Raw genomic sequence first — 12,616 nt, forward strand, 5'->3', positions numbered from 1 at the left:
TTGGAGCTTCTGAACACTCACAGTAGGGTTTTATGGTTTTACCAAGCTGTAAAACTAATGGTTGTTTTGCTAGTAAATGAGTAAGGTTAATAGACTCAAAAAGTGCGTCGAGAATTGGTTTTTCTTTTTTTAAACAACAAATTCATGCGCTTTGATCATATTGCAGAGTAAATTGCTGTTTAAGCGTTTCTGTTTCATGAGATGGTCTTAGTAGATTACAATTTGCTGACCTGGCACCATCTAACCTTCTCAAAGGTAAGCAGGGCAGCTACAGCGGCTTAAATATTTTACATGCAATGGGACAATTTTGAATACTAACAAATTAGACAACTAAAAAAGTATACAGAAAAGTACTAGAATTTTATTTGGTGACACCAGATCCATTTGTACAAGTGAGCAATGATAAGTAGTGCCAGCTCTGTTCAACGATGTAGAATTCAATTTTGCTTATCAAAATATTTAAGTTTTCCTGCTGGATCTGGGATTATCTGCAAGAAATAAAGAAAACGTTTTTAGACAATTGTTAGTCAAATGTCTTACTTCTACATATTATCAAAGAGGATTTGATATGAACAAATAAATGTTTCAGGACTACCATTTGCAAGCACCACTTGTGTGCCCCAGAAATAAACCCAATGAAAGTAAAATGTATCTGAATTAAAAGGTGTAACCATGTACCCCTATGTACTTACAGCTCTTCCCTTGGCCACCAGGCTTTCATGGCATCATCTGGATTGATCTAATTGAACCAAATATTTAGCAGGCATAATTCAGATAATATACATTGCTAGCTACTAGCAACATTTTGTATGAGAGACAAATACTACAGACTCTTCAAAGCAGCAAATTAAATCACAAATCGAAAATTTGCCTTTATCTTTGGGCATTGATATCACCTGGTCTTCAAATGGGTTATGCTGGTTTACTGAGCTTTTTTCTTCTAAAAGAACAAATGACTTACCTTTGGTAAAAGTTTTTCTGGTGGATCGAGTATCTGCCTGCGGATTTCTCACTTTTTGAATTACCCCTGTGCCAGCATTCCACAGAAGTTCTTTTTTTAGATCTATGCCAATGAGGAAGTCACAATGGCACAGCTCTGCTTGCTACTCCGTATGGCGCCATCTGAGCCACAAGAAGACCATGTCGGCGTTTCCTCATGTTCTTGCTGGTACTCCTCTTACAGCAGTTTTTGTGCTTCCCTCCTGGAATGCGGCGCCAAAGGAGGACCTTCCGAAGTGGGCAACCGTGCCGCTCGAATAGGGGAAGACGTAGGCCAACACCAGACGGCGCCAGAGATTGAGGTGTCGGAGTCGAAAACCTTGGTGCCAGAAACTGCCATGAAAGAGCCATCGGCATGAAAGGTGCCTGGGCATACTACTGGGGGGCGCCAAATTAAAGGCAAGCTGACCCAGGGAGCCAGACGGCGCACTGGTAGGGTAAGATCCCTTGGCAAACATGCCAAACGTCGCCTTTAGGAAATGCAACGGATCTGCTCCTGGTCCTGGAAAAGGAGAAGGATCTGAAGACCCATGGTCTGGATCCATCCGAGGCTTTATGGAGGGCTGAAGCTGCGGTGCCGGAGACATCTGTCTGTACAGGCAAAGCCGCAGGAGAAGACTCCTTGAGTGCCAGAGAATCACTAGGCGCCGGTGAACCCCTAGATGCCAGAGTGGGCCGGAGTCACCTGCGGAGAAGGAGTTGGTGACGGCGAGATGGTAATCTTGTCACGACCCTGCTGTACAAGGGAAGCAGACCTCGAAGCCCAGCCCTTCGAATATAGACGTTGAGACCCATGTCTTCTCTTTTTCTTCTGCTTCTCGCCAACTTCGTAGTAGGTGAGGTTGACAAATATGGTCTCTTGCGAGCCCTAGTCTCTTTTTTTTGCCCGCGCCATGAAGAGCTTCGCCTCATGTTCCTTCAGCACCTTCGGGATCATCTTCCGACAGCACCAACACCCTATGCCGTGGTCGGAAGAAAGACACCAGAGACCGTTGTTGTGGGTATCCATGATGGACATTTGGTCCCCACACTGCCTGCAGGGCTTGAAACCAGACTTCTTCGTAATAGCCTTTCTCACTGCAACAAGAAGTAGACAGTAGAAGGAAAATGGTACTTACCAGTATGCATCTATTCTCTGCATGTAGAGCTGTAGATTTGTATACTTGTGCATAGTTCGCCATCTGGTGTTGAACTTGGATGTTTGCACTTTGTTTTTGCGTTGGAAGAAGTCTTTATAATCACAAGGTAGGCGACTCCTCCTTACCATGATGGTGCACATGGGCATCGACTCCATCTCCAGATTGTTTTGTAATGGAGGGTTATGATGGAGTTAGTAAGAAACAGAGAAGGATGTCAATGTATAATGTATCCAAGTAAGATGGTACTTAAACAGATGGAGGTATCCGGGAAGGCGGGTAAGTGTATACTAATCTACAGCTCTACATGCCAAGAACAGATGCATACTTGTAAGTAGCATTTTCCGTTCGAGGAACATGAGCTGTAGATTGTATACTTGTGCATAGACTATACAGTGTAGTAGTTATCCTCTTAGCAGTGGCTACATGCATCTGTTGCAGTGTTTTGAAAGTGTTATAATACAGCCTGGCCCACACTAGCTTGTTTTGCTTGCACGTCTACAAAATAGTGTTTTGTGAACCTGTGTGGTGTAGACCAAGTTGCTGCTTTGCAGATTTCATCTAGTGGAATGTTCCCTAAGAAGGCCATAGATGCCCCTAGTTTACGTGTGGAGCGAGTTCTAGGGGGAATGGTTAGCGTGCGTTTGGCTTTAACATAGCATATTTGCATGCATTTAACATTCCACCTTGAAATCCCAGTTTCTGAGATATGACTGCCTTTATGAGGTGGTGAGAAAGCCACAAATAGTAGTTTAGTCTTTCTAAAGGATTTTGTTTTCAATGTAGTAAAGTATTGCTCTTTGTAAATCTAGCGTGTGAAGAGCTTGTTCTGCTAACGAGTCTGGTAGAGGGAAAAACACTGGGAGTTCTACAGACTGGTTAAGGTGAAAAGCAGAAAACTTCAGGTAGAAATTCTGGGTTAGTCCTAAGAACCACTTAGTAGTGATGGATTTACAGAATTGGTTCTTCTAGGATTAATGCCTGGAGTTCACCAACTCTAAGAGAGGTGATGGCAACTAGGAAAGCTACTTTCCAGATGAGAAACTGTAGTTCGCATTTATGCAGAGGTTCAAAGGGGGGGGGGACCCATGAATCTGGTAAGGACAATATTTAAGTTCCATACTAGAGAGGGTGGACCTCTAGGTGGAATCATTCTTTTAAGTCCTTCCATAAAAGCTTTGATAGCTGGTACCTTAACCAAAGACAAGTGGTGTCTGTTTTGGAGATAGGCTGCTATTGCAGTGAGATGTAGTCTGATGGATGTATACGCTATGTTACATTGTTGTAGAAGCAAAATTTAACAGACAAGGTTTTGAATAGAAGCATCCAGTGGATTCATTTTGTTATTTGTACAGTAAATTACAAATCTTTTCCACTTTGTGGCATAGCAAACTCTGGTGGTAGGACGTCTAGCCTCTTTAATGATGTTCATGCTGTCTGTCGGGAGCTTGAGGTAGCCAAACTAAGATTTCAGGTGTCAGATCGCAAGGTTGAGTTGACTGGAATCTGGATGCCTTATCTCTCCATGGTTCCGAGTGAGAAGCTTGGGTGAGAGGCATAGCTTTTGACGAGGAACTACTGATAGTTCCAAGAGGGTTGTGAACTATGGCTGTCGGGCCCATGTTGGAGCAATCAGGATAATGGTGAGGGAATGCTGTTTGCGCTTCCGAACCACTAGCAGAATGAGCGGGAGAGGCGGAAAAGCGGAAGCAAATTTGCCTGACCAGTTTACCCACAAGGCATTGCCTTTGGACAATGGGTGTGGAAACCTGGAAGCGAAGCTTGGGCATTTTGCATTTTGGTGTGTGGCGAACAGGTCTATTTCTGGGTGGCCCCACATCTGAAAGAATGGAAGGAGAACTTGAGCATGAAGTTTCCATTCGTGGATCTGCTGTGTTTGATGACTGAGCAGATCTGCAATCTGATTGTGTACTCCTGGAGGTGTTCTGCATGGAGATGTATGTTTTGCAGAATGGCCCATCTCCATATGCTTTGAGCTAGGTGTGAAAGCTGCAGAGAGCAGGTCCTTCCCCGGTTGTGTATGTCATACATTGCTGTCATGTCTGTACGGACCAGGACAGCCTTGCCTACTAGGTGGCGTTGAAAAGATTTTAGTGCTAGGAAGATTGACTACAATTCCAGGTAATTTATGTGGAATGGTTTTTGCTGAGGGGTCCACATGCCCTGAATAGTATGGTTTTGAAAATGAGCTCCCCAGCCGGTGAGCGAGGAGTCTGCTGTTAGCACTATCTGTGGAACCGGGTCGAGGAACGGCGTCACTTTGGAAAGGTTTTGGTTGTTCCACCACCGCAGAGATCGGTACGGCCGTCCAACACCTGATCTGTTAGCTGACCTTGAGCCCGATTCCACAGACCTGTGAAACACTCCTGTAAGGGACACATTTGGAGCCTTGCATTAGGGACGATGAGAATGCAAGAGAACATCATCCAGATTAGCTGCAGGAACGCCTGAGCTGGTAGTGAGTGTTGAGGATGAGATTTTGCTATTACAGATTGCATGGTGCTAGGTCGGGGTATGATAGAGCTTTTGAGGTGTTTTATTGTAGCCCCTAGATATTGTTGTATGCTGGATGATTGGAGGTGGGATTTGGAGAGGTTCATCGTGAACCCCAAGTCATGAAGCAGGTGTATTGTTTTGGGTGTGTGTTGCACACAGCTGCTGTGTGACTTGGCTTTTATGAGCCAGTCATCCAGATAAGGGAAGACATGAATATGTTGTCTTCGTAAGTAAGCCGCAATTACTGCGAGGCACTTGAAGACTTTGGTTGCTGTAGTCACCCAGAATGGGAGGACTATGAATTGGTAGTGTTGACCATTTGCCACGAACCGGAGATATTTCCTGTGAACAGGGTGAATGGGAATCTGAAAATAGGCATCCTTTAACCCCTTCGATGCTCATGAAGAGAACACCTCATCATGAGGCACGGTGGAGCTGTGCTGATGACGAGCTGAGCTAGTCATGAGCAATGGGAATGAAGGATCTGCAGCACAGGAGGGGAATTGCTGCAGCAGCGATGGTGTTAAACCCGGAGTGGAGAGAAAGTAGTCCTGTTGAAGCAGTGGGAGCACCTGTTGGAGAGTGACCATGTGGAAGTGGTCCGACTTAATGTAGAGGTTTAGTAGTCTGAGATCCAATATTGGCCTGAGAGCCGTCCTTTTTTGGAATTAGAAAATAGAGGGAGTAAACCCCTGTGCCTTGATGAGGCAAGGGGACTTGCTCTATTGCATGTTTTTGTAATAGAGAGAGAACCTCTTGTTTGAGAAGTGTCAGATGTTCCAAGGACATTGGACGTGGTCATGGAGGAATACTTGGGGGAGTAGGAGAGTTCCATACAGGATAATTTGTCTTACCTACTTGTCTGTTGTGATTGAATTCCAGACAGGTAGGAACTGTGAGAAACGTCCCTCAACAGGAGTGGGATAATGGGGGGGGGGGGGGGGGGGGGGGGGGGGGGGGGGGGGAGGGAGTGAAGGAAAGTCCCTGCTTGGAGGTAGGGGAGTAGCGAGTATGGTCACCGCGACCTCTTCCCTTACCGCTGTTGCCTCTGTAGCCTCTGCAAAAGTATCCTCTGGATGACGTTTGCGTGGGGCTCTTACAGGAAGAAGAGTGATGTTCGGAGCCAATGGTTTTGGAGCCAGCCCTGTAGAAGGAGCGGTGAAAAGAACCTCTAGGGGAAGGTAATTGCAAGGCCCCCATGGACTTAGCAGTGTCAGTATCTTCTTTCATCTTTTCTAAAGATGTGTCCACTGTGGGTTTGAAAAGATGCTCTTGATCAAAGGGCTGGTTAAGAATAGCAGATTGCACTTCCTGCTTGAATCCGGAGATTGGGAGCCACGTGTGCCAGGGTAGCAAAGCGCTAGTGTTAATGGCACGAGATGCGGTATCAACCGCGTCGAGCGCACATTTAATTGAGGTCTTCGTTATTAATTTCCCCTCCTGTATAAGGTTGTTAGATTTTTCTTTATATTGGTCAGGAAGGTGTTGCATGAGCTTTTCAAGCTTATCATAATGAGCTCTGTCATACCTGGCCAACAAAGCTTGGGCATTGGCAATGCGCCAATGATTTGCAGCCTGTGACAATGCGTTTTCAAGATGCCTCTATCAGTTTGGACTGCTTATCAGGAGGGGTGTCGCCTGCACTCAGTTTGCCCTCTTGCGTGCATTTGACACAAGGGAATCCAAAAGGACCTTACCTTTCATGTAAACTGGGTCACTGGGAGGTGCATTATATTTTTTGTCCACCCTGGTGTTGAGCATCCTGGTTCCGACAGGGTCCTTAAAAACATCTGGTGCATGTTTTAGCATGCCTTTTAACATTGGTTGGGTGTACGTGGACTTTTGTGCGGGTGCAAAGGTTTTGAGTAAAAAGTCTTCTTCTAAGGAATCAGAATGTAATTGTACTCCGTGGTATTGAGCAACCCTATTAATTAGTTGGGCAAAACCAATATTGTCATCTGGTGGCAATTGCCTAGGTGGATAGAGGTCCGGGTCATTATGTGGGTCGGTATCTGTGTTGTAGTCATCCCAAGGCACGATGTTGTTATGGATGGTATGTGCATCATCATCCCTATCTGGATCTCCATTCCCAGCCCCATCGGTATAATAATCCTCATCATCATCTTTTAGTTGAGGTGAAACATTATGTTGTGGGAAGTGTGCTGGAGAAATTAAGAGATTTGGATCAGGTGGAGGAGAAGTGTTGGTGCTCATTTCCTTTCGTTTCATGGGTATTTCATATTGCTCTGAAGTGTCCAGTTTCATTTTTAGGAGGTCTGGCAACAACTTTACCGTTCTCGGAGTCAATATAAAGAGTTTTTCGTTTTGATCCGAAAAATCTGAACAGTCTGTGTGGGTAGAATGTACTTTATCGGTGCCGAAGATTTAGGGTCAGAATGTTCTTTAGACAGAGTCGGAGGCTTTCTGCTGGGTCTTGGACTCCTTAGGTTTTGGTATAGGAGTTTGTGGCTAAGACTTTTTTTGGCTCCGAAGGAGTTTTCGGCTCCAAATGTTTGTCCTTAGTGTGTTTCTATGCAGAGGGCTTCGGCATTGAGGCTGTATTCGTTGCAGAAGAAAGGTGTGGCACATCTTTGGTTTTGTGCTTCGGTGCCGAAGGTGACTTTTCTGCATCAGAATGGGGCTGGCTTGAGCCAGAGTCGGAAGGCTTGTCTTTAGGTTTCATAGCCAGGCCCGAGGGTGGGGAGTCTGAGAAATGCTGCCGGAGCCTTAGGTTTGGTTTTTGGGAGAGGGGTTTCGGTACTCACGGACAGCTGAGCTGGGGCCACCGTCTCCGTGTCGGAGTCGCTAGCCTCGGAGACAACAAGGTCTTAATCACCTTGTTGCTCCGGCTGGACATTGGGATCAGCCCCCGAGATGTCCGGGAATCAAGCTGCTTCCGCAAAACATTTTGTGACATCGAGCACGACTATCACAGATGGTTTTCTTCGACCTGAAATACGCACAGGCCTCGCAGTTCTGGTCTTCGTGCTCCAGGGAGAGGCAGAGATAACAAACCTCATGCAAGTACGTGTGTGTGAACTTCGCACCACACCCACTGCATTTTTTTTTAAAGGAGTCCTTTCCATTTACTGCTGGCTTGGTCTGTGCGGATAGGCCCAACATCCCGCATCAAAGATAGAGATAGTTTTAAAGAAGCACGTCTAATGGGAAACGTGATTGAGACAATACCGTCGAGTGGAGAGGGATTGCGCTTCAAAGGGGGTTCCAAACAGACACCGAAGCGCAACAAATCACATCCGAACCCAATTGCGGAAAAAAAAATCTGGAGATGGAGTTGATGCGCATGCGCACTATCGTCCTAAGAGGAGTCACCTACCTTGTGACTACAAAGACTTCTTCCAAGCCAAAAACAAAGTCCAAACGTCCGAGCCCAACACCAGATGGCGATCTATGCAAAAGTATGCAATCTACAGCTCTACATGCCTCAGACACAATTTGATCACATGTAAAACGGAGACTCCCAGAAACCACTTATGAGTCGATGGCCCAGAATAAAGGGAACCACCGTCAGCATGCAGACGAGGTCTTATGGCTTCGATGACGTCAATATGGAGCCGTGCTATTGTGACGTCCTCGTCGGCATTGGAGAGTTAAGAAAAGAATTTCCAAGGAATGCTGGCGCAGGGAACAGAAAGTATACTGCTCTGATTTTCCAGTCAAAGTACCTCATTCCATCATTTTCAAGATGATGGTAGAAGGTATTCGCTATGCAAAGACTGTCAATTCTGGATGACAAATTAGACTTTAGGGAGTAGTTAGTCCACATAGATGTTCACTTTGCCAGTGGAACCACTTGCTAGCTGGAGTAACAGACCTTTGTTGGAAGGTTTTTAGTAGAAAGGAAGGTATGGAAGAATGGGTACCTTTATAAGGAGACATCTGCTTTTATGCTAAATGCCATGATAACCGCCAGGTTTGCATTATTTGGAATAGGTTTTGGTTTAACTACAAATGGGCTAAGACATCCCTCCTTTCCACTACAGCACTGGCCTGAGGTGCTCTGAAGCTCTTATTGTGCAGAGGAGAGGTTTCCGCTAACTGAACACGGGAATTTCAAGATGCAGGAGTACCTTTTATGATTGCAACCTAGTCTCCCTTCTCTAAAGCTTGAGCAAGGACTCCGTTTGGCTAAACTACCATTACGACTGCTTGGTAAAGAGGCATTGGATTACAGCTGCGAGTCCTATGCTCAGAGTAAGCATTAGTCCTAGCACCTTTTCAGTAGGTTCATCCAGCTCAGGGACACGTCTATCTTATTGTGTACACTACTGTGCCATGGGTGATAAAACTGTACAGATATATTGTATATCCGATTTACTCCGTGTTGCCAGTCACCCTCCCTCAACAGGTCACTTTTTCTGGTGGTACCCACTTCAATCCACTATCCTTGGCTGCTACCCACCCATTGAAGTCAAACCCAGGGGCATGTCAGTGGAACGCAGCGAGCATATGGAGCTTCAATAATTCTTCACTGGGCACTTCTAAACCAGCAACACTGCACTATGGCCATCAGTTTGGTGTCACCAGACTTTTAGGGATCCTCCCCCAATATTTCTATGACTATTACTAGGACTGTCCCGGTGTGTCCTAGCACTTTTTCAGAGAAAAATGTTGCTGCAGTTTTGACCTCCACCATCAATCTCCCAACCATTGAAATTGCACTGCCAAATAACATTTTAAATCTGGCACCCTAACACAGCCCTCCATTAAAGGCAGTGCCCGTTAGGCGAGGGACCCTTTCTTCTGCCCCTTACACATCAACTCTGAGACAGTCCTCTTGAGTCAAGTGAAGGACTTTCAGGATAGAGTTACTAGAATGTTAGAAATAAAAATCTAGTCAAAGCTACTCTTCCCTATTATAGAGATTTGGAGGTATTCAATTGAAGATGATTGGGGTATAAAGCAGATTAATCCATTGCACATTGTTCCCAAAATTAGTCTGCTCTAGAGGGACACAAACTCAATGGTCATTCTTAATTCCTTTTCGGTATCTAAGAGGTAGGAAGCATACCCCCCTACCATGGGTAAAAAGTGGTCACCTTGCTTTGAGAAGGCAATAGATGAATAGGGTAGGCAACGAGAGACCGTACAATAATGCAGCAAGAATTCGACCATGTATGATGTAGGAAGCTCTGTCAACAACCTGTCAAAATTAGTTCCACAGATAGAATTTCACAATTCAGATGAAAATGAAAACTGCACAATTGCTTTTTACTGCTTAAATCTTTATTTCCCAGCTATGAATGTTTGAGTGGGGAGGAGAGATTCTAATTAAAGCAAGGATCACAAAAATCCCATTGTCACACTCCCTTACTGTGGATACCGACAAACAGCAACCACTTGAGTAGGGATCCTTCACATCTCTTCATTAGATAAGACTCTTACTTTGACTTCTCTGTAAAAATGGACAGTAAACATCCCAAGAATCCATATGCTGCATTGTATTTTAACACAATGCTGTAACCAGGAGGTTATTATTTGGTACGAACAAGTTACTTACCTTCGGTAACGATATATCTGTAAGAAACATTAGTTAGTGTTAGATTCCTTACCTTAGAATATCCCCAGGCGTCAGTCTGGATCCGGAAACTTTTGCGTAGCAGTACCCCTGCGCGTCGGTAGGCGTCGTCTGCAGGCGTCCCCTGCGGCTCCGCGTCAGTCGTTGGCGTCGTGCGCCGTGATGACGTCGCTGGAGTATATAGACGCCGCCTCCGCGCGCTGACGTCAGTTCTTTGCACACAGCTTTTCCGCGCCAGGAGACGCAGAGCCATGAGAGAACCAACACTGGTGCCATGTAAAAACTAGGGCCCTGAAAGGGATGTCCTTAACCCTAGGTATCAGTTCGCAGAACGGGGAGGATGGGTGGGTTCGGTAAGGAATCTAACACTAACTAATATTTCTTACAGATATATCGTTACCGAAGGTAAGTAACTTGTTCATCTGAAAGAAACACGTTAGTGTTAGATTCCTTACCTTAGAATACATACCCCAGCAATACCAACCCCGGTGGTGGGTCTGCGAACCAATACAAAACTACACCAGAAAGTCCTGGAGGACAGAACGGCCAAAGAAGCCATCCCTCCGGACTTGACTGTCCAGGCAGTAGTGCCTCGCAAAAGTGTGCAGCGAGGCCCACGTAGCCGCTTGGCAAATGTCCTGCAAGGGGACTCCCCGGCCCAAGGCAGTAGTAGCCGCCGTGGCCCGAGTGGAATGGGCCCTCAGCCCAACAGGAGGCTCCTTCCGAGCCAAAGAGTAGCACGCTTTGATGCAGAGGACGACCCATCGAGAGATGGTTCGTTTACAAACCGCCCGTCCCTTCTTCGCACCCACGTAGCCAACAAACAGTTGGTCATCCACCCGGAACTGGCGTGTGCGATCCATATAGAATGAAAGCGCACGTTTTGGGTCCAGACGATGGAGCCGCTCTTCATCCTTTGAAGGATGCGGAGGTGGGAAGAAGGAAGGGAGGGTGATGGACTGCCCGATGTGAAAGGCCGAAACAACCTTGGGCAGGAAAGAAGGTCTAGTCCTCAGAACCACCTTGTCAGGATGAATGGACAGGAAAGGAGGTTGGACAGAAAGAGCCTGGAGCTCACTCACCCTCCTGGCAGAGGTGATGGCAACCAGGAAAGCCGTCTTTAAAGTCAGGAGACGGAGAGGACAAGAATGAAGGGGCTCAAAGGGAGCACACATTAGAAAGGTCAGAACCAGATTCAAATCCCACTGAGGCATCACAAACGGAACAGGTGGAAACATGTGAGTGATGACTTTCAAGAATCGAGTTACAATCGGGGATTTGAACAAAGAAGGCTGATCAGGAAGCCTCAAAAAGGCTGAAAGGGCAGAAAGGTAGCCCTTGATAGTGCCCAGAGCAGAGCCCTGCTGGGCAAGAGAAAGAAGAAACAGAAGAACCTCCGAAAGAGGGGCAGAAAGAGGATCCACAGCCTTTGCTGTGCACCATGCCACAAATCTGTTCCACCGACAGGCGTATACCGACTTAGTGGAGGGACGCCTGGCTGCCAGAATAACATCACAGACTTCAGGAGGCAAGTCAAATGGCCTCAACTGCCGCCGCTCAATCTCCAAGCATGGAGGTGGAGACTGGACAGGTTCGGGTGGAGGACCGTCCCCTGCTGCTGCGACAGAAGGTCCTCCTGAAGGGGCAGGCGGATCGGGGGACCGACTGACATGCTGAGTAGCTCGGGATACCAATACCTTCGAGCCCAGTCCGGAGCCACAAGGATAACTTGAGCCCGGTCGCGCCTGATCTTCTTCAGCACTCTGGGCAGAAGTGGTATAGGCGGAAAGGCGTATAACAGACCGCAACTCCACTCGCGCCGAAAGGCGTCGCCGTGCGAGTGCCGTCTTGGAAACTCCAACGCGCAGAACTGATGACATTGCGCGTTCTCTTCTGTGGCGAATAGATCTAACCAAGGCTCTCCCCATTGCAGAAAGATGCCTCGCGCCACGTCCGAGTTCAGACGCCATTCGTGATCCATCGAGCACCGACGGCTGAGTTCGTCCGCCCTGGCGTTCAGAGAACCTGCCAGGTGTTGAACCGTCAGAGTCACGCCCTGACGTTCCAGCCATTGCCAGAGGCGCAGAGCCTCCTGGCAAAGGGTCCACGACCCCACACCGCCCTGTTTGTTGCAGTACCACATGGCGGTGGTGTTGTCGGTGAACACCTGCACTACACTCCCGTTGACAAAGGGGAGGAATGCCTTCAGTGCCAGACGAATCGCCCGCAGCTCCAACAGGTTGATATGGAGCCGGGACTCCGCCGGAGACCAGATGCCTCTGATCTCTGCCTCTCCCAAGTGGCCACCCCAGCCCTGGAGGGACGCGTCCGTCACGACAACGTGCTCCGGTTGGGGAAGGGAGAGGGACTTGCCCCTGACCCAATCGCGGTCCGTAAGCCACCACTGCAGTTGTCTCGCAGTGCC

At 47.2% G+C, this 12,616-nt stretch overlaps 1 protein-coding gene across 2 annotated transcripts in view; it reads right to left on the reverse strand.

Annotated features, from left to right (window-relative positions):
• Positions 1 to 341: 341 nt before the first annotated feature.
• Positions 342 to 12,616, reverse strand: part of PRDX4 (peroxiredoxin 4) — a 188,378-nt gene continuing 176,103 nt past the window's right edge. Inside the window, exons 7-8 of one of the 2 annotated variants that reach the window (XM_086934548.1) lie at positions 693 to 739; positions 342 to 488 (exon numbers count right to left, since the gene is read on the reverse strand). In XM_086934548.1, the coding sequence (XP_086790674.1) occupies positions 485 to 488; positions 693 to 739 (51 nt within the window). In that variant the 3' untranslated portion in view covers positions 342 to 484. The remainder of the gene's footprint in view (positions 489 to 692; positions 740 to 12,616) is intronic. The other variant, XM_086934547.1, reaches the window with a different exon arrangement.

The sequence above is a fragment of the Lissotriton vulgaris genome, chromosome 8 (assembly GCF_964263255.1).
Source record: "Lissotriton vulgaris chromosome 8, aLisVul1.2, whole genome shotgun sequence".
Classification (NCBI taxonomy): domain Eukaryota; kingdom Metazoa; phylum Chordata; class Amphibia; order Caudata; family Salamandridae; genus Lissotriton; species Lissotriton vulgaris.